The 22,843-nt window shown below is 41.5% G+C and overlaps 1 protein-coding gene across 1 annotated transcript in view; it reads left to right on the top strand.

Annotated features, from left to right (window-relative positions):
* Window positions 1–22,022, top strand: part of hoxb3a (homeobox B3a) — a 31,792-nt gene extending 9,770 nt beyond the window's left edge. Inside the window, 4 exon segments of the mRNA XM_047038475.1 lie at window positions 13,087–13,153; window positions 18,498–18,877; window positions 18,879–19,084; window positions 19,757–22,022. Of these exon segments, the coding sequence (XP_046894431.1) occupies window positions 18,609–18,877; window positions 18,879–19,084; window positions 19,757–20,520 (1,239 nt within the window). The 5' untranslated portion in view covers window positions 13,087–13,153; window positions 18,498–18,608 and the 3' untranslated portion in view covers window positions 20,521–22,022.
* The last annotated feature ends 821 nt before the right edge of the window (window positions 22,023–22,843 follow it).

Genomic DNA, 22,843 nt, shown 5'->3' with positions numbered 1-22,843 from the left:
GCTACCCCTTGACCCTCGGTAGACTGGACCCCACTCGGCATTACATTTTCTAAGACCTAAGGCGAGTTAGTCACAACACCGCTGCCAGGCCGGTGTAACCTCGAGGGCAGAGTGCTATCTCTCTCCTAAGACACTCGCGTAAACCTACTGGGCTTTAAGAAAACAAGAGGTGCCCTTGTCCAAAGCTATCTAATGTAGCTGCATGAGGCTTTTTTGCTTCCATACACTAAATGCTATAGAATGCCATCAGCTGCCATCGAGACGTGTAGTCTTTTTTTCCTTCTCGATGATAAGACCTTGCTGTGAGTGAGACGGTACATTTCAGCAGCACGAGCTTTACACAGGAAGTCAGAAGGCTTTTAACCCATCCCATCGCCTCTGCTCCCTCGTCAAATATGACTTCTCGGCTATAACGAATGCCAACGCCCTGCATTGTAGGCAACATGCTTCAAGTTCGCCCATTCCCTCCTCCCTTGCCTCTAAAACCTCTCCAATATCTGTTGGAAGTCTGCTGTGTGGCCCGCTCTGGGACTCGGTGGTGGTGCTGTTTTAGATTAAGCTGCTAATTGTGAAACAAATAGCCCACGCGCAATGCTGAATCATTATTCTGGTGAGACGCACGGAGCGGATGTCAGAAGGATAGTTGCATAGAGATGCATGGCCAACACACGCGAGCTCTTTCTTTGCAAAAAGCTGGCAAACCGGTCGGGTTTTTAAAATATTTGTATCAAGTATAAAGCAAAGCACCATGGTTACCGCTACGCCCCCCCCCCCCCCCCCCCCCCCTTATTCCATTTCAATGCCAAGACTCACGGTCTGCAGCATTAATTCTTACGGAAGTAGGCCAGCTATGTAGCCTATACTGTTCATTTTATTTATGCAATAGTTATTTATACATAATTGTGATGGTCCTCGTTATAACGGATTGTGGTTTATTTAGCTTGAACAGTTAGACTATTGTATATTATTAAATTGTTATGATGCATATGTTCATCGTAATAACCATTCGCAGTGTTCTGTTACTGTTATATTCAAATTTGATTCACACACACACATACACACACACATACACACAAAATGTCCCATATTTACTCCTCTGTTAAAATGATTCTAAACCTATGTGATAGGCTAGATTTGTAAAGCAGCCTCTGTGCTCATTTGCTGTATAGCGTTTGGGTATACGTATTTATATAAAAAAAAAGCTGAATCCCTGTGCTAAAGGGAAGGAACACACTGGCAAGAGTGGCTTGTGTCAGAGTCGCAGGAGTCTTAAGGAGAATGTGGCTATATTTCAGAATTGGTTGTGTGCGTCCTGCCGCGTGGACAGATTTACGGGCCCCCATAAAAGCCGAGACGTTGGGCTTCGTAAATCAATCTCTGCTCGTCTATATAAACCTAACCTTTGGCAAAACTTGTGTTTACATAGTCCAAACTTCAGCTGTGTTTTTCATTGACTTGATTCTGAGGTCTCTTCGAGACAACATTCTCATAATTTGCCTAATATTAATATATGTATTGTTTTTGTTATTGTAGTTCTTAGCCCATTACTGGTTAATATTATTATCAATATTTGTTGCTGTTGGTAACAGGATTAAACAACTTCGGTTTTTATCATAAAACCGCTTTTTATGGACATCGCTTTCTTTTTAAGTGCCGTTTTATTCCGCTGGAAAGTGATTAGGTTAATCATTTACAAGGAGAGAGAATATGTGTGTTCTCATCGATCATGTGTGGTAGACTTCTATACTTGCTTTTCAATGTATCACATTTCCAGTCGTTTCTTGTCGTTATCAATACTGCATAGCTACTTGTGTTGTTTTGATGCAAGTCTAACAATCCTTTTAAGATTATGCAGGTCATTGTGTTTTTATACTTTCAAAATGTAACAGTCTGTCTGTCATCACCATGATAATGTGATGGCAAACATTTGGTTTAAATCCTTAAAGGTTAGGATATTTATTAAATGTAAAATGTAGGCTTATGTAAAATTATAAATAGCAATCCAATATAAATAATAACATATTTCTTACCCCTTATTTGTATGAAATAATACAACATTCATATTACCTTAATTTAAACGTAGGCTATTTTTTCCCACTTACACCTGCTTGTAGGCAACATTAATGCATTCTTCATTCCAACCATAGCCTCAAACCACAACCATCTCGAACCTTCCTGCTAAATAATTACACAAAATTTAAAATGCGAAATATATCTTGGATTTGTTTTACAGTCCAAGTTAATTATATTTGATATCAGTTCCATCCACACGAAGTCGAGCTTTGCAATCTTAAGTAGTTTTAATGTATGTTTGTGATAAAATGGACTGAGCCATTTGTCTCAGCTCTCGAGCGCACCACCAAGTCCTTCTATTGTTTGACCTTCACGAATCTCCCTTACACATAGCTGTGTGATTTTGGACACAGCCCCAGGTCTATTGTTCTGAGAGCTCGAGCTATGGCTGACAACACCAAAGGATTGGTACCATTGTTGCCATAGAGCTCGCTGCAGGGTCTCTCTCCCATGCAACTCTTGCCTTTGCGCGCGTGCTACCTGTCTTTTATTCCCCTTCAAAACAGTTCCTTGTGTAGATGACAAATCACAAGCATGCCACCGGCGCACACCAAATTGTTAATAATTAGATGCCTGCTGTTTAAACATCCTGAAACATGCTATTTCTGTAAAAAAAAATCTCAAATCGAATGGACAAAGTTGCTGAAAAATAATGGCACTGATTGTTTACACATTTATATACGGGTTGATTCAAAATTTCACCCCCTCAAACATGATTAATAACAAAAGTATCTGTATTAATTTGACAGTGAATGAAACGGAATGTCCGTCGTTTTCGTCCATCCATTCATTTTAGCCTGGTAGTTTGGCATCGGATATTTATGATATTAAAAGACATCTCTAATGGCTAATGCATTGGAACGAATGTTAAATTAAACAAGTCAATATATTCGCTCTTAATGTTACTTCTCATTGTGAATTCTAATCAAGTTAAAACAAACAGATATTAGCATTCTTTATGAACACAAAGAAGGATGAGAGGCTGAAGAATAAAGACGAAATCTTTCAAGTATTTTACCATCTTCTCTTTCCATAGCAGACCTTATGATGTCACGACTTGCCATAAAGTCTGTCTTGGGTAAATGGCACAAACATAGGAGTTATTTTGCCATCTCACAAAGTATGTAATATTAATGATATGTTAGGTTATTGTTTCATTTTCAACAAAAAGCTTCAAGTTAGAGCTTGGGCTTTGGAGTGTTGGGTTGAGAATGGTCCCGCGAGCGTGTAAGGAGAGGTACCCCATCCCCCTACTGGTCACGTGATTCATTAAATAATTAATGCAGAGGTTGCAGAATAGATATGTATTCGTCAGGAATATCGCAGACATGGTCGCCCTGTGTCTGACGTGAAATTCAACTGTCCTTTTAAAAACAAGCCCTATAGCGGAGGGAAAAAAGAGAGGGGAAGAGACACACAGGCTGCAATAAAACAAATTTGGACGGGAGCGTCTCATCGTGTGGACATTGTGAGTATAGCGGAAACAGGGGACGCCACTTCCACGCAAGTGCATTGCTGCGCCGTTGGCTTTCCGGTGTCAATGAATTATATGCTGTTTGTAATATTGTGGTAAATATGTCAAAAATACTCATCATTGCCATACTTTGACATCGTGCATGTGTGTTTGCACCACTCATCCCATTGTACGAATTCAGCCTTGGAGACAAGAATGATAGGCTATAGTCTGTATGTCATATCCCTGTTATTGTATTGGAATGGTAGCAATGTATACATATATATTTTAAAAGCAGTTGCATTATTCTCATCGCTCCTCGGTCTCATCTCTGTCTTCCTCTGCATGTATCCTCGTTTCCCAGTCCCTCTTTATTCTTTTCAGCCGGCTACTTCTCTTGATTTATAGTGATATGTGTGTCAGCGGCAGCGTGCTGCCATTGTGTGTTTGTGAGGGAGTAGTGTTGTTTATGGCCGGCTCCGCGATAAATCATTTCTCTGGGAAAATGATGGGCGAGTGATGATACTCGGGAATGAGGAAGAGATTCCGGGGTCCTTAGAACTCTCCGGCTTTTTGGTGCTCCACTTTAGCCTGTGGAAGCCTATATTTCCAATTCCTTTCGTTCTCTCTCTCCCCTCAGTTGATTATCCCGGGCGATTTACTACAATGGATCAACGGCTAATATGAAGGCTAAGTAGCTGGAGGTCTTAAGTTACTGCATATGCGATTACCAATTAAGGGAAGATTTGTTTAAATTTGGCAAAACGGGAACGCCTCGTCGCCATGTAAATCTTATAAAAGCGCCACGGCTTGCCAGAAATGTTATGGCCAGGGGTTCAATACCTGCGCTCGAGCCATTTTGGTCAGGAAGAGAACATGTAATTGGAATACAAACTCAGTAGATGAGAGAATAATCACACGAGTTGTGTTCTGTTGTTCAGGCGGAATGTTGACAGGAAGAGATTTGTAATGGACACTGTGGCAGACCAAACTTTTGGATATTTTTAATTTTTAAAATTGTTCATATTTTCGTCTTAATTTTTAAAGATGTTCCACGTTTTATGACATAATAGGCTATTCATTATGTCGAAACAGACATTGCTATGTCTGACTTATCTAAAACTTCACAATGAGAAATAGATTGAGCATGGAGGTGACGTAGACAAGAATATTTGTGAATTTTCATTTTAGGCTGTTTGTTTCATTTTGCCGTACAATATCTGATTGGCTGGGAGATAGCATGCATTTCTAGTTGATTAGTCGCATGCTAGTGTCTTTACCAATGAGAAGGGGGAGGTTTATCAAGCCATATTTTCTGAGCTAACCATAGGAAATCTCGTGTATGACGTGTTGAAGTCGTTATAGTGTGCTCTAATGTGTTTGTACTGTGCATTGATGCTGGTGTAGCCTACTTAAATGGAGGGAACACTCGAGACCACAAGAAGAAAAAAACATAGCAAAAAACTGTTTATTTGTATGATTTCATAAACAACATGTATTTGCAAAGCAAAATGCATTAACAGCGAAAAGAACAATAAGGATGATGATAACACTCCTATAGTCCCATAAGTACTAGTATAATGATAATATTAAACAACATGCATGGAGAAGGAGAGGGAAGAAACTTCAATTTCAGTTCCCTGGCTGGCTACTTTACAGTCCGCCTCTTCGCCATGCTAGTGTAAACCTTTGTGTAACAAAATTAGAAGAACTCTGTGGCTCCCATCAAATATTAATGGGCATAGCAGCAAGGGGCAGTGCTTTCAAAATGTCTATTCCAGCGGCGCCCGTTGTTGTCGGGCGCTGTGTCAAAAACAATATTCTTGCTCATTTCGGTGGACGCGCTGGGCGCGAGGAGAAGGGGGGCATTTGGCGCACAAGAGATCACGGTTGCTCACTGACACCAGCTCATATCTGATTTCAGTGACAGTGGAGCGTGGAAAAAAATGTGAAGCCATGTGAAGGCTTCTCAAACTGTGGAGAAACAACGGTGCATCATAAAAAGATGCCATCTCAGACCACAAACCCGACTTCTTTGATATGGCACAATTACATTGTTATTGGTTTCAAATAGTGATGATGATAGCAGTGGACTTTGAGGCCGATTTAAGTATGAAGGAGCCCTCTGCTAAACAAAAAGACTGTCCAGACAGAAAGCTCAGAATTCGGGCCTTTGTTCAATGGTTACTTGGTCTGTAGCCTATACTAGTAGGCTCTATTAACAGCAGAACATAAGGTTCTACTAAACTGTTTAGCCCAATCCTAACCTTGCAATAGTATACCTTTTAACAACCTTTATATGATAACCTTATGCGCTGTTGTTTGGTTGTTTATCATTTGTGTCAACGACAAGGTCGCAACAATCCTACGCTTGTACTACACAACACAGCACTCACGAGGATCTTCCCACTCAGTAGTAGTCGTAACAATACACAAGGTGTGGCAGCCATATTGTGCACTTCTTCACTGCACAAAGAGACAAGCGACCCTGCATCTCACTACATTTTCCACTGGATATTTGTGTCTGAAAGTAGGCAATTCAAAAGAAAATTGCGCAATGGCTATTTCTATTCCCGATAGGATTTTTTCCCCAATTAAAATCCATCCTGTTGCCTTTGAAAAAAAACGGGTTACAAAATTGATCATAATAAAATAATCACAATCGTAGGAAAATAATGATTAAATCATTGATGCAGAACCTAAATTTACCACGTTAAAACCAAATTTATTGTTATGTGTCTTATCACAAGTTAACACAAACGTTTTCATTTTCTGGTACAATTTAAAAGAATTCTGTACGCCAAATAGCTAGCCCAAAATATTGTGCTTGTAGAAGAAGCTTTGTTTATATGATGTCTGTTCCATTCCAGAAATGTAAAGAAACTGCATTATGTTCACCTAAACCACATAACCTCTGCGGTTCCGAACAGCGTTCATTTATCATTTTCATATACATGCTACATGTAGGCCTACAGTCCTTTTTGCCAATGAAGCAAACTTGCTCAAACAGAATTCAAAGTGCCAGCTTTGGAAGGAATTTTAGAACACAATGATTCGAAAATAGTAAAAGCATAATTTAACAACCTATATTCCAGCCCATAAACGCACTATCTGTAGCCTAAACTAAATTATTTACAAAAAACTGGCATATCAAAATCCTTATTTTGTTTAATTATCATCTTCCTTTTTTTCTCCTTATTGTTTAAATCTGGCTTCAATCTTTTCTTCAAGATTCATGGTTATCTACTTGTTTGCTAGGTATTTCCCCGACCCTCGTAATGCAGGAATGATTACCTGTTCGGATATAAATCAATATGAAGCCCGCTGATAATTTATAATGGTCTGCACTTGCAGCAATTCAAAGCACATGAAAAATGACCGCTGAAACCGTATCCAAAGGCTGCAAGGAGCCCTTTTCACCCGGCTGAAGAGCATGCATGAGAGCGATAAGAGTGCTGAGCCGGAAATGTTCAGAGGAACAGCAATGTTTTCATGTGGGAACTAAAAATAACTCGGATACTATCATTGCGTTTTTTTTTTGTGCATCAGTAACTTCCAACTCTGTGTGTACAGTATATATATATATATATATATATATATATATATATATATCTGTCCTCCCTCCGTCTCTCTCCCTCTATCTTTCAGTGTGTGTGCGCGTGTAGCCTATAGTGTGCACTTCTTTGTGTCTGCGTGTGTAGGAAGATAACACACTCTCATACAAAGGATCGGCCCAGAAACAATGCCAAGTGTGTCCGATTTGACTAAAAGTGGCGAAATAGGACTCAACATTTACAGAGCCACACAAGCTACCCAAGACCAACACCTTTTTAACACATTACCAAAAAGGTCATTCGTTTTCTAAGTTGCAAAGGCCATATTCCTGTACAACATCTCTATCCTGATACAACTTTATCAGTCATTTGAGAAAAAAACTAAACACGATCATGGGCTTAAAGCCGCCCTCCACGCGACTCACATGCAAAACTGACTTTGACAGTTAAACGTCAGTATCGGAATGAGGCTTAACCACGTTCAACCCAGCGGCAACCCGCAGGTTGTAATCGCCATATGGCTCGCGCGTTGGCCTCGCAGCCTTGTACAGGTCCCTATTGGACAGACGAACCCCTCTTGCCTCTTCTCCACCCCGTGTGTCCTGTCAGTCCACTGGTTCAGTAGTTCACCGTGTCAATCCACCCGGCTCCTCGGATTCAGCCATATGCGGAAAGAGGGAGCTCGAGGGTAGAGGTGGAATCTAGCGTCTCCTGCTGATTGCTGAGACGGCAGGGAATCGCACACTGAGCTCGCGAAAATCGGATGTGCCAAGAGGGTTTGCTCCGCGTTCTAGAGCGCTCGGGCCCGGGAGAAGAAACCCGTTGATGGGAGCGCGCGCGCGCATCTGTGCAGACCTTGTGAGCAGCGGTCCCGTCCGATTCTCTTAGTGTTTTGGATCTACGGGAGACGCCATGTAAACACTCTTTTTTTTGGTTTTGTTTCGTAGATAAAATGAGCATGTTTCCCGTCACACGTTCAACTTCACCATAGAAAAGAAAAGAAAAAGCTATAGGCTAATCCCGAAACGTCTTGGCCAGCTAGTCCCCAAACGGTGTCCAAGCTTTGCCCGTGAGAAACAGAACTGATCGAAGTCAGGTAAGGTTTTCAGCCACTGACGCCGGATGCTTTGGTCGTGCCGGCGTCCGCTGCACCTCCGTAGACAAGTAATTAATTATCCGTTGTGTGACCCAGGCTGGGGGCATCATTGGGTGTGTCAAATCCCGCAAAAGTTTTTGTATTCTGGAACAGCCGAAGACAGATGCCTTCGAATAGGTAACCGAGATGCCTGAAAGCCTCTTTTTTTTCCCCAGCCCTCTGTTTCGTGTCTCTCTCCTAGTATCTTTGCATCTCTCTGCACGATTGTCCCCTTTCCTTCTCTCTTTTTTGTTTTTACTTCTCTGTCAAACGATTATATCAGCCGTCCACACCCCCGTTTAAAAGTTTACTCATTGCATAAAGTGCGGTGCATCTGATGTTTAGAGAGCGAGGGGCAAGCGGGCCGAGTGAGTTGAAGCCGTGAATGGAAGATGATGGCTAGGTGTAAAAAGAAGATGCATGTGCGCGTGATTTATGACTGTGTGAAAGGATTGCTTACTCTAGCTGCTCTCGGTTTAGCCTCAGTCTTTCTCACTCCCCAGGAATCCGAAAAAGCTGTCCTTACCCAAACTACGCAATCATTGTTATTATTATTTTTTAACAGTTGCTTGTAGCCCAAGTGTGAGCCCCACCACACTGCAAATGGCGTTTACACTAAAGGTCAGTTGTAATGTAAAATAGCATTTTAACGGGGATGTTGTTGCCTTACATCTGTAGTGTCTCATGATATTATACCCCCAGGATAGATTCGGATAAAATCATGTGGTGCTGGACAACCTCCTGATTTCATCCATGAAACAACAACATTGTTAAACTTGCATTAGTCTTATAGGCATATAGGCTTTGTCCTTTTGCAAGCTTTCTTCAAAAGTCAAATGTATCTCTTATCACTAGACTATCCTATAAAGGTAAAGGCAATCACAGTATGCGTAAACAACGCGTGTGTTAGACATGAAATGGTCCAACAAAGTCAATGTAGAAAATTAATTGAATGCCAATTTAGGAGCAAGGGCTGTAAAAACTGTTTGGCAACAACCTGGATGCCTAAACCAACTAAAACTTGTTGCGCATGGGCTGACTCAAAACATCCAAATCCTTATTTTTCGACCACTCTATCTTAGATAGATGTTTGACTTAATGCCAAACTTTTGTTTGCTAGCTCATTGGAAATAATGACCTGGCGGTTTGCGCGAATAGAAATCGAAGACTGGACGCAAAACCACTAAACAGACAGTGGTCATTCTTTAATTGATTTTATCATGTATCTCTGACAGCACAGGCAAAGCACCATTGGAGAAAATGTCAAAGTGCAACAATTGTGAGACAGTGTATAATATCTGACAGTTTTGAGTCCATAATATCTTTATGCATCAAATCGGTGAGATCTGCTAAGATGATATCTGGTATGCACAATGTTGCGCTTGAATGTCACATTTCCTAGAATAGCTAAGATTTATATATGATATGTCAGAATAGTCCAAATAAGTGTATTTAACTAAAGATGCTGATGATGATATTATGCTATTCTCCTTCATCCCATGTACCTTACCAACCCATTATATCCTCACCATGTATAATATGTGGTGAGGCTGGCACTTTTTGGGCCCTGGAGCAAAATGGGTATAGTATAGCAACCCCCAACCTACACCCCATCCTTCAGGTCAGTGTCCTCTTTGAGTTCTAGGTTAAAGATTACCATCCCTTGCCCCTTTCTCTGATAACGATTAACCCTGATCCTTCAAAGGAAGGAGCTGATGGAAGGGGTTCCTTGTCCAGCTCCACACAGCCAAAATACATGTTCCCAGTCTGTTTTCTGGAGCTCAAAGAGACTGTCTCGAAGACACGAATGCTCAAGGGCTGTTGTGGCGCCTCAGTTCCATTTTTCCGTAATCATAAAGTGCAAACCGTAGAGATTAAAACGAATACAGTTAGGCTACTCACAAGTAAATGACTAGTCTCCAGTGAAATACGAATAATAGTCTGATCTTGTATATGTATATATAAATATATGTATATATACATACACTTGTCCATATACAAGAAACTTAAAAGCCCATCTGCACTTGGATTAGTAATCCTGTGCAATGACAACTAGTTTTGAGAGGATCGATCGTGACATAACGCTTTAGGTCGCCAGGGCTCAAATGGGAGTTTACTCGTAATCCGGCGATCTTTAGTAGAGAGATATCTGCGTGGGTGTAAAACCAAGCCCCTTTGCTCTCCGAATCGCCCAGTGAGAGGTGCAGAAACTCCCTTTATCGCTCTCAGATTGGAGCACGCGAGACCTTGCGCAAACTCGTATTTTTGTTCACTTAAGTGTTGAAAATATAGTCATCCATCAGAATAGGAGAGAGAACAAGACAAATCTTGTACTTCGCGTTTAGAAGTTTTTGTCGCTGGCCATTTGGGGATGCCAGCCGTTCGACTTCATTGCATTTCAAGACACTGGAATCCGGCAAACGGACGGCATAAAAAGCGTACCTCAGTTGTTGGCAAGAATTTTAAGTTTGGGGTGGGTCGCAACCTAAATTATAGGGCTAAAACACAACATTTGTAAAGAGCGAAGAAAAATGTATGAATCCTCTTTCGTGGAGAAACCTTATCCATTGAGAACGAGAGGCCATACCAATATCTTACAATAAGAAACGGCACTCTTTTGACGTATGTGCGTCACGTGAGCGCATGAACTGGTCATTATTTTAGATTTGGAAGAGGGCCTTATCGCCTCACTGGTCGTGTTTTCTTCCAGTCACTAAAACTCTGCTGGTAACAACTGGCTGGTAATTACACAACAAATGGGATGGGGTCGGCGTTTAGCTGACTGCCAGTAGGTGCCATGCGGGCTCTGAGAGCCAGGGATTGCAGGGTCGGGATTAATACATAAATATAATACATTACGATGGGATTCCAAAGTACTTCCGTTGATTGATCATTAATCTGGTGAGTTATTGCTCTTCGACGTAAAAGGTCACTTGGTAAACCGAGCGCCAATCTGTCACAGGGAGACACAGGCAGCCAGGACGCAAGCCTGGCCTTGTCCATTTTACGTGTTTTACTCCCATAGTATGTTTATAAGTAGGCCTACATGGGTCATGCATGTATACATTGTGACGGTGATCTGTTTTTTAGGCGAACGGATCATGGAAGACGTTAAGAAATGTATAGCGAGTGGATGTAACAGCACCGTAGTGCCGTTAATAAGGGCATAAGGGGAAGACAGTTTGTCCTATGAGAGTGAGGGAAAGAAAACAAACTTGACAGTAAAGTTGACCAAAACTGTGCTTGAGCACTGTTATGAAATTTGAGCCGTGGAACTAGGTTTTACATTTTACAACAAGATTGCCCAAATCCCATATTACCCGTGTAACCTCTTAATAGGCCAATGCATTTTGATCAATTATGCAGGAGCTCTTTGTTGCAATCACAGCAGAAATTAACCACTCGTCTCCATGTTGTTTCACCCTGTTATTTCGTTACCATTTGCACATGTTTGGGATTTCAGAATGGTTTTCGTTGAATTAGTGCTTGGTTAGCCAGCTTTTGATTTGAATATTCGAGTTTTCTGGCTTCTTTCGGACGTTTTTCCACCAAAATTTGGCTCATCAGCTCTTCTGCTTGTATAGCTGCCTCCTCCCTTTGTTCTGAACGAGTAGCGTTGCTGACTGCGGGGTCTGTAGCACCCTTCACTTTGTAGGTAACTTTAGGTTAGTCCAGTAGGGCTTCGGGTCGACAGCGTGTTATCGGTGCTGAAAATCTTCAAAACTACCAGGGTAGCGGTTGAAAAAAAACGGGGCGACGGGGATGGAAGCGAGCCAACGCTGTGCGTGAGTGCGGGGATGCAATAAATAACTTTATATCGCTATAGGCCGCAGTGTCGGGGAGGTCGGGGAATCCTCGTTTTGATTTATGTGTTTGGGGTAGCTGTCAGGAGCGGGCGAACGAGAGCGTCCAACGTTTTTATTCCACTTTTAATAAGAGCTAGGCTACTATGCACACCACCATGGCCATTCAATTTCATTTCAGCTTGGGCCCTTACGTTGGACATATCATTTTCAGCCTGTTTTTGCACTGGATGTGGATATAGCGCTACAATTACGTAGATAGTTGGACCTTATTTTTCTCCAGAACGATGAGGCTTGTGTACCCCGTGTTGAACTGTGGGCGCAGTCCATGCTATTGGGTGACTTTCGTTTATTTTCGATTCATTTCAATGAGGTGTAGTGGAGACTTTGTAAGCTATTTTCTGGCTTTAGCCTACCTCTGTAATTATTCTCATCATCACGCTCATTAAGGTTAATCATCAAATTCATTACACCTATTTTCATCCTGTTATAATAATTGTCACGGTGGAAAGATTTGTTCATGTCACAATAGCCTGCATTGAAATTCCTTATTTAAAACACGGCATTAATAGCCAACATAGGATCGTTTTATTTTCATTATTAATTACAGGACACAATCATCCACATTTGTTATGGATCTATTATGTTGTAGTGTATTTGAGATTTTACATAGACTGCTTGCAAGACCAACCCTGTTGCAAATCATAACCGGATGATTCTTCACATGTTGATCTGTATGTTTGTGGTTCTTTTTTTACGTGAGCATCACTTCGTGTATATTGCTTGCACAGTTTTTGGGACTTTAGATGCCACAATGAAGTACAAATAATTGAAATATGTGGACAATGTAATCTGATAGATCATTTAAATCGAAAAGACCCGGGATTATATCCTATTGGATTTGCATTTATTCCGGTATTGCTGGAATAATTTAAGGTTAACGATATCTGTCACCGGTAGACAAATCTCAGATTGCCTTTGTGTTCGATTAGTCTACAAGAGGTCATATGCACTGTATTGGATTTTCCAGGACCCCGTTTGATTGCATCTTTCTCTTTTCCCCCGCAGTCCCTTCAAGGCTTCAGGAAGCTGCTTTCTTGCATAAAATTCGGTGTTAATAAACAGCATCATCCCGGTAAGAACAATAATGCACGTTTTTAAGTACTCCAGTGTGGTGATGAAACGAGACTCTATTGAAGAAACACCACTGAAATGTTCATAATCTCAAATAAATAATGAAGAATTTACAAAATACAAATAATTGTATTTTTTATTTTAATATGCACTGAACATAGATTGTAAACTGCAATTTGTGTTCAGATATTGCAAAAAAATTGCTCAGTGACAAATGGGGACAATCAACACATACATTGTATATGCAGGTTCAAAGTTAATAATTAAACTTGTTACATAAACAATATTGTGCATGCTTCAGTCTGTATGGGCCTACTTTTAGATTATTCCATTTATGCCATTGCTTGTGGTGATGTAATGACTAGTAGTGCAATGTAATGGTGTTGATGGTATGGGCATGTGTTTTATGCAGATTAGCAACGCAATTACATATCTGTATGACATGTATGACAAACTATAACAGCAAATATTGTCAAAAAAGCAATCAGAAGCAACATGCTGTACAAAGATTCACTTATCAAAAGAAATAGCTTAGTTGGTGAGCCTTCTGTTCATATTTGAAACATGTTGCTGGAACAAAATACATGTACACAGTTTATAAATAAATATAAAGATTGTTCACAATGCAAACATTAAGCAGCATTTCACACTCAGCACCATATAGAAATATATGTTACATAGCCACAAACACAACATTATAGCAGGATGATCACAAGGCCTTATGTTTGGAATGGTATTTGGATATCTGCCGTAAAGCGGAGTAGATTCCAATTTTCTCAAACTTCAGATTAATCCAAACCTGAAGACCGAGAACTCCTGCCATCTAAGTCCAACAATTCCATAATCTTGTGACACACATTAACATGTAGGAATCCCAATCTTTTTTCGCCAGGGCACTGAAATACACGATTCACTACTTGCTCCCATGGGATTGTGCACTATGTGCTTACTCGTTGAAAAAATAAATTATGGGAACAAAAGACTTTAAGATGTTGTTAATTAGTAGGCCTTCAGGATCCATCCCATTTGCCCCATTTAGCAGCAGTTGCAAATCAAGAACAATACCACGTAGGAGAGACTTGCAGACTCCTACATTTTTGCCTCCTACCTTCCTACACCGCTGGTGATCTTCTCTTTTGAAGTGCCCACACGAAATGCATCTTTTGAAAGTTGCTGTTTACTGGCACTGCTGTGTGGTAGAAGTCATAAATCTTACGTAGCCATAAACGACGGGGGTAGTGTCCTGAATAATAAAAATAGAGAGGGAGGGAGGGAGGGAGATGGGGTGAAAAAAAACATACAGAGGGGAAGGGAGAAAGAGTGTGTGAAAGAGAGAGGGAGAGAGGGAGAGAGGGAGAGAGAGGGAGAGAGAGAGAGAGAGAGAGAGAGAGAGAGAGAGAGAGGGAGAGAGAGAGAGAGAAAGAGAGAGTGAGAGGGAGAGAGAGAGAGAGAGAGAGAGAGAGAAAGGGGGGGGGCGGGAGAGAGAGAGAGAGAATAAAACCTTAAAAACTTGAGTTTTCCTTTCCAAAAGGGATCCATGTCTCCTTTTCCTTGTTTCGTAGTCAGATATTTCATCTCCTTGTTTGATCTTGATTTGGGTGTTAAAATGTCACCTCCAATGAAAATACAGAAAGCGATCCTCTGTATTGTCAACATGGAGCCTAAACTTGACTACTCGCTATCTAAGTTTTTCTAAGAACGTGTGTGGCACCAGTTTCGTCTTGGCTTTGAAATATCACAAATGTGCTTTTTTTTTCTTTGGGTGATTTGTTTTACACCCTTCCTTCGTATTGTCAAGTTCGGCTGTTGTCTGTTCTCACAGTCCCCCCACCTTCCTTTTTTCATTTTGTGCATTAGTTATTACACTACGTGGCTGTGCTGGGATATATGTGTTGAAACATTAACAATACAGGGGAAATTCTGTTTCTGCCGCGAGCCAAAACGGGAGCCGTCTGAGCAAAACCCACTTCCTGGTAATCTAATATACACCAGTGGAGGAGAAAAAATGGGGCTTCTCCCGTAACTAAACAATATCACCGTCCTGACACCTAACTGGGAGACACTTAAATAAAAAAAAGTAGCCACCTCTCCCGAAATGAAGGCCCGTGCCCTGTCCAGCACGTCTGCAATTAGCATAATTTTTCACTAGTGACGCTGTTTGATGGGGATTAACGCTCGCGCCTGGCGCTCCAAGTCAGCTCCGTTATTTTCTAATAGCTGCAAAGGCCTTGTGTTGACAGCACAATAAACCGTATGTAAGAGCTACGTGTAGTGGGAATAGCTAACCATCTACAGAAACACACGGGAGAAAGAAAAAATGCAATGGGATGAAATTTCGCGGCAAACTGCGGCTCTCATGCTTGGATTATGATGTTGAGGTTTGCGCCGTGAAAGAACGGGGGAAATCTGAGGCCATTGTTATCAGCGAGCAGGGCGTACCAGTCGGCGGGGCAGCCAGGCGCTCTCTGCCTGTCCATTCGCAGCCCCCCTAGCATTCCTCAGATCTTTCATGCCAGACCGTCTACCCCCTGCCCAAGCCGAGGGGATCCGTGCAGGAGCGCCCGACTCAGGCTCGGGGCCGCCGTCCTCGAGATAGGCTACCGGCGGATATACATTTGCGGCGAGTTTTTAAGGGAGAGGGGAAAGCTCCCGTTTTATTGATTGCATCGAGGCTGAATGTGAAAAATATATGATGCCTGCCCGTGCTTCCATCGTCAGAGGCTAAGGTAAGCTGGTCTGAAATAGGCTATCAGTTTGTGAATGGCGGAGTGTGTGTCCCGGTGATTTATGACCATATGACTCCAATCGCGGTTCAAGAAGAGTTCACAATGCTTTAAGCTTCCTTTCACGCCGCAACCCCCGTTTTCTTCTTCAGATTCTCTTTTCAAATGGATTAATTTCCCCCTGCTTATATTTATTTTCAAAACAACGGGAAAAATAATTTTGTACCCATCTGTTTTCATCGGCTTTGAGGTTCAGTGCATTTGAGGACTGAATCTGTAGGATATCTTGGGACTTTCTATGAAATCATCGAATTTCTTTCCGTATTAAGCCTTACCCTTTAATTCATGTTTGAATATAACACGTTTCGTTTGAAGTGATACTGAGACATAAGGCCTGGTGTTGTCTGTAATTGAACGGAAGCTAAGAGACGTATGAAGATGGCTCGACACGAAAGACAGTTCTGGCGTCCATATGCTATCGTGTATAGCATTTATGGCTACTTTTCATTAATCAGTGGGATAAAAAAATTACCTACATGGATTACTCGACATAACCTACCTTGTGTAGCCTACATATTGCAGACGCCATTTGTAATTTTAGCCATGTTATGACACAGATTGGACACCCAAGTTTGTGTCTAGGCTCGTTGTTGTTGTTGATGTCCCTTTATGGGATCGCCTTTTATCCAGCCCCTTCCACTCTGTACCCCAATAATTGCATTAGAGGCGTATCGCATGGTAAAGTTAGTTATTGTGTTAGGGTTACAAACAGGACAGGACATTACGTGTTCCATTTAATGGCACGGTGATATGATTTAATATATATTATTCTTGCAGCCATTTTTTCGCTTCCTCACCCCCTCTCCCCCTCCTACAATTCCTTAGAGTAAATAATTAGGATTCCGGCCGTCTACTAGAAAGATAAATGGGTGACATTTGTGACGTGGTGAGAGTTGATGTCCAAAAGCTGTAAATCTAACCCCCCTCATCTCTTAGACACATGAAATTGCTTTAATGTCATGTATTAATATGATTGTTTTGCCAATGTTTTCCATTGAAAATTGAAAATATTATTGTATTCGTTTTAGATTTAGAAATCTAAATATACTGAACAATGGGCTACATGATCCATGGCTACATAAACACAATTAGCTTTATTTGTGCACTTTTGCATTTCATTGAATCGGAAATTGATCATTTTCATGGATGTATTGATATTCATATGTGTATGTTGTAAATAGTCTGTTTGAATTTACAGACCTTGCAGATTTCCCCTCTTGAATGTAAATATTATGGTCTATCATAATTGATCCGTTGTTCACTAATTATTATGTTTTTCATATTCCCAAAATAGCCGTTCATCTGCGTAAGATATTTGAGAAGAGGATGATAGCCTATTTTTTTTATCATTCAAACTGAATGGTCTCTAATAAATAATTCAACAAAACTTCTAAACATCAGGCTATGCTTTGTTTTGACTTAGCCTATAGGCCGTAGTCCACTTATTTGTACCTCAAATAAAGACTGTTAAAAACAGACGGCAGTGACATTAAATGTTTTAAAGCTATACCCATGCTATTGCATATTATGAAGCAATTTTCAAACGTTCCATCTGTCTTCAAGCCATCCAGTCGAAATGAATCCCATGTGCGATGGGAATGCTTTGCAAGGTTACACACTGGCCTTTTGGCCACCCCAGCGGTTAACGAATGTGGGGAGCTTTCCAGGGTTTCACCGTCTTGTCTTGTCGAGCAGGCCTAAATGAATCATGCCCGCTTTAAATCTTCCCAGGTTCTTCATCCCCTTCCATTGAGATTGCAACAAAGTGCACAACGAAGGCTAAAATACCGGTTATACCTGTTTTTTTTTATGTTGCCCAAATACGTTACCGTGTAACCGGAGAAACCCCTGAAGGAAGCGTGACAAAAGACGACATCTGCACAGATTTCCCAGCTCAATATAAAGACAATTATTGTAGAAAATTGTTTACAATACTTATGTCCTTTATATTTTAACTACAAATATGTGTGTTTTAAACCTGTCATTGACCTTTTTCAGATTAGACAAAACAAATGTATCCCACTCGAAATCAATGTTATCGCCATATTGTAATGTAATAACGAAAATAAATCCTAACGTTATTGCAGCGTAACGTTATTTAATTGCTGATTGAAGGAGTAAAAATATTACCCTATATCATCTTTTTGGAATTAATGACAAGAGTTATAGCCTATCATGAAACAAAAGCATGCACTACCTATTGGCCTATACCCTACTCACTGGGGCCACTAAGATCTAGGCTAATGAAACCTACTATAATTAAATCGTAAACATTATAAATGAGCCCCTCACATATTCCGTAGTCATTGGTGTGTGTGTGAGAGACTAAATGTTGTTTCGTAATGTGTGGCATGTGTAGTGGTGGTGGTGTGTGTGTGTGTGTGTGTGTGTATGGGGGGGGGGGGGGGGGTTGAAAGAAGGGACGGCCAGTGCAGCTTGCCCTGACATAGCATCTGCAAGCCGTGTTGTGGGAAAGAGCTATTCATGTCATGACGTCTTTCAGCAGGCGAAGATGGATTTATCTCGCGCCTCTCTTATTATGTGCTTCTTATAACCTTTCAGGTCAGCTTCCAAGAGGCCGTTGGAAAGAGACCGTCACGTGACATCTGGTGCCAATGTTCTTCCAGAAGGTCGTCAAGACCCTGGTAGCCGGTTACGCCAATTCTTTTGGAAATGCAGAAAACGACCTACTACGACAACTCGACGCTATTTGGAGGTTACTCGTACCAAGGGGCCAACGGCTTTGGCTATGATGCACCCCAACCTGCCTTCCAGTCCTCACCTCACCTCGAAGGCGACTACCAGAGGTCTGCCTGCTCTCTCCAGTCTTTAGGGGGGAACAGCGCCCCTCCGCAGCAGCATGCCAAGACGAAAGAGCTGAATGGCAGCTGCATGCGCCCCAGCCTGCCACCTGAACACCACCCACCCCCCCAAGTGTCCCCCCCCCCTCAACCCTGCCAACGCCACCAGCAGCAGCAGTGCCCCCGCCCAGCAGCCGGGTGGCAGCGGTGGGGCTTCTAAGTCAGCCGCAAAGACGTCCTCTCTACCCCCCAACCCCACCCTCACCAAGCAGATCTTCCCCTGGATGAAAGAATCGAGGCAGAACACAAAGCAAAAAAACGGCTCTCCAAGCGCAAGTTCAGCTAATGGTGTGTGCTGCCTCTTCCCCCAACGATGTATATTTATTCATGGAACCTTCTCAAAAAGGCATTACGGTAGCATGAATGGAGATTACAAAATGGTGGAATAATCTAATGGTATTCCTCTTTAATAGCAACGAGACTTTCATTAATTTGACACAATGAACAGACGCAAGCATTCTCTTTATTGATGAGTGTTTGAAACCACTCAAGCCAAATGACAGTATATGACAGTGAGACCATAGCATATCTGTTGATCGACAGAGACAATATGTTTTGAAGTCGAATGTTGTTTATTTAGAGATAAGAGAAAACTGCTGCTCGTCAAATATTATCGTTATATGAACTGATATTGACAGACACGCATTTCAACACACACAAACGGTCGATTGACATTAATTAAATCTTAGATTTGCGAACAGCATACAAAACATCGTGGATGCTTTGAGTGCATACAGTTAATGCTTCCTTGGTCCAGAGGTGTTTTGTCTGTTCAATGATACCATTTACGTACAGCCGGTCAATGAAGGGGATCCAATCTCTTAATAAATGCCAAAGTTATGAAGTGTTGACACGTAATATCAGGGGGCTAAGTTTCGAAATATGCCCCTTGCTTTATTAGGAAACGATGCATTCAATTTCCCTGTGTAGTAATTATGTTTTATTTCATTCCCACCCCAGCGGAGAGCAGCGGTGGCGAGAAAAGCCCCCCGGGTTCAGCTGCGTCCAAGAGAGCGCGCACCGCCTACACGAGCGCGCAGCTGGTGGAGCTGGAGAAAGAGTTCCATTTCAACCGTTACCTGTGCAGGCCTCGGCGAGTGGAGATGGCTAACTTGCTTAACCTCAGCGAGCGCCAGATTAAGATATGGTTCCAGAACCGTCGTATGAAGTACAAAAAAGATCAAAAATCGAAAGGGATGGGCTCTTCTTCAGGTGGTCCGTCGCCCACTGGAAGCCCTCCCCTATCCCTGCAGTCCTCCGCTGGTTTTATGAACTCCATGCATTCAATGGCAGGTAGCTACGACGCACCTTCCCCGCCATCCTTCAACAAGCCCCATCAGAACGCCTATGCCATGTCCTCAGCCTACCAAAACCCAATGAAAACCTGCCCCGCTCAACAGAAGTATGCCAACACCGCGCCAGAGTATGACCCGCACGGGCTACAGGGTAATAGTGGCAATTACGGAACTCCCAACATGCAGGGCAGCCCCGTGTACGTGGGGGGGAACTACGTTGAGTCAATGCCCACCTCCGGGCCGTCTATGTACGGCCTCAACCACCTGCCTCACCACCAGGCAGGAAACATGGAGTACAACGGTGCCACGCAGATGTCAGCCAGCCAACATCACGGACCGTGCGACCCCCACCCGACATACACCGATCTGTCGGCGCACCATCCTTCTCAGGGTAGAATCCAGGAAGCACCCAAGTTAACTCATCTGTAGCAGGTTTGAAAAACAAAACAAACGAAATGACAACTTCTACTAACTAACCCATGGGACGCTGCAATGGGGGTTGAAATAAAAAGACGATCCAGTGGTTTGTTACCCTGTCCAAGCTGTTGTCTAGGTGTTGTCTAACCATTGTGCGTCACGTTCCCCATGATTTCCATTTTGATTTACGTTGTACTTTGGCTAAGGAGGGGGCCTCCCCTGAAAGAGAGTAATGGAGAAGTCGTAGTTGAATTAAATGGACAGTTAACAAGGTCCGAGATTTACCTCTTCGAGACCTTTTTGACTCAATGGAACACATGTTATGTCAATGGAGAATTGTGTCGCCCGACTGCGTCAGCAAAATGGCTAATGTTGACATCACATATCCACAGAAAGGAGAACATATCTCCGTCTCAGTATAGTTGCAAGCAAACCACTGGATTGTTTTAGATGACTTCCCTTTCACATTACCTCTCTTTTGAAATGCCACACTAACCCACTGTCCTTTGACATTATTTTCATGTCTTTGCCAACATTGTGTCTCCAAGGAAATTTTTCACACAGTCCTCAGAGTCCCTTGCACCTCCCTCGGGTCAGAATTTGGGCTCACACATTGCTATGCTAAACTAACATTCATACAAACTCAAGGGGACATAAGCGATGGTTGTTTTCGTTGGCATATCATCGGTACAGGGTATAAGAGGAATTAAAAACTCCTTTATTTATGTTAGGCTCCTTGCCTCCTCTCTCTTTGTCTCTCTCTCTGTCTTTCTATCTCACTCTCTCTCACTCTATCTCTCTCTCTCACACCAACTCTATCTCTCTCCCTCCCTTATTCTCTCTTTCTCTCTTTCAATCTATAGCCTAAGGGTTCACTTACATTAGCCAACACTAATGCGAATAGCCCACATTTTTTCATGTCTTGACTTAACGTGGAAACAGGGTATATTTGAACAAAATGCATGTCCGGGAAAAAAGCGTAGGTGTAAGCTTACACTAATGCTTTCTCGTCTGGGCGTCATTGTTGCACTTAGAGTTTACATTTTGATGGGTAAGGAAAAAAATAAATCTTATTTTGAAACGGAAGACCTCCAATCAGTGTCTTTCGCAATGTGTGTTCAAATGAACATCCATAAATATATATTTATTTGTTATAGCCAGTTTAAAAACTTTCTTTTTTTATTATTTATCCCCCATGTATTTATATCAAGAAAAAAATGTACTTTTTTAGTATTTACCTGTTATAAAGACGTTGTGTTCTTGTCATTGTAACGAATTCATTATAGTTCTTGTATTTTAGAAATAAGTAGTTTTATGTTACCCTTGTACATAAATAATGTCATTACTTGTACAGGGGACGCGAGGACGGAATCAGACCGTTCCTGCATAGTCGAGAATTAGACAATATAGATAAACACTTTTTGGAGAACTTCCTTTGTCCTTTGTAGCTCCTTTCATTTCCTTGTCAAGAGTTGTCTGTTGAGCAATTCTTTAATAAAATGTTATGTTATTCAGTTCTATCTGATCCTTTCAACCTTAAAAAGTAGGACCTTGCGTTTGGCCATGTAAGAGAAAAGACTGTTGGGAACATGTGCTCTATCTGTCTCGTGCTTTCCTGCCACAACTCTGAAAGAGCCCTCGGGGCTGCAACTGGCATAATCACGTGGTCCATGGCCAACACAACCGCCTGTTACCTAAAAATATCTGTGCAAATAACAACAAATAATCCTTATTTATGTTAAATAAGCCCATTTAACCTCGATAATTTCACTTATCCTCAGAAAATATAGCACATGGATATACAATTTTTAACAACTAATGTATAATGTTATTTTGTAAATCTACTTTATTGCAAGAAAACCAAAGAGTAACATGTTATGTGTTACATTGTTGTTTGCTGGAGACAAGACACAGTAATACATGCATGTAAAGTTTCTCTCAATAGAATTAGCAACAAAGTGTCCTGTCTTTGTGAAATAGGATGACACAATAGAAAACATTCAAGACCAAAAGCCAAAACAGTTAGCCTGACATTATTAGCAGATTTTCTTTGTACAGTAGACCTATGTATAATTTTGTTATATAGTCGTGTGATCTGGACAATTATTTAATTAAAAATATACCTAATGGAAAAGTTAGTCGAGAAAATAACAGAATAGAAAGTATAAACTAAAGGTTAAACATATAAATCAACAATGGTAAACATAAGCTCATACGTCCTCATTCAACCAACCACGCAAAATACTTAAATTTAACAAGTTGCACTCCCATTAAATAGAAATAGCCTATAGATCAACATTGCACGCCATTTTAGAAGCCTCACGGTCGCGTTAAT

The sequence above is a fragment of the Hypomesus transpacificus genome, chromosome 17 (genome assembly GCF_021917145.1).
Source record: "Hypomesus transpacificus isolate Combined female chromosome 17, fHypTra1, whole genome shotgun sequence".
Lineage (NCBI taxonomy): Eukaryota > Metazoa > Chordata > Actinopteri > Osmeriformes > Osmeridae > Hypomesus > Hypomesus transpacificus.
The sequence above is the reverse complement of the archived record's forward strand: the minus strand, read 5'-3'. Positions and strand labels throughout refer to the sequence as shown.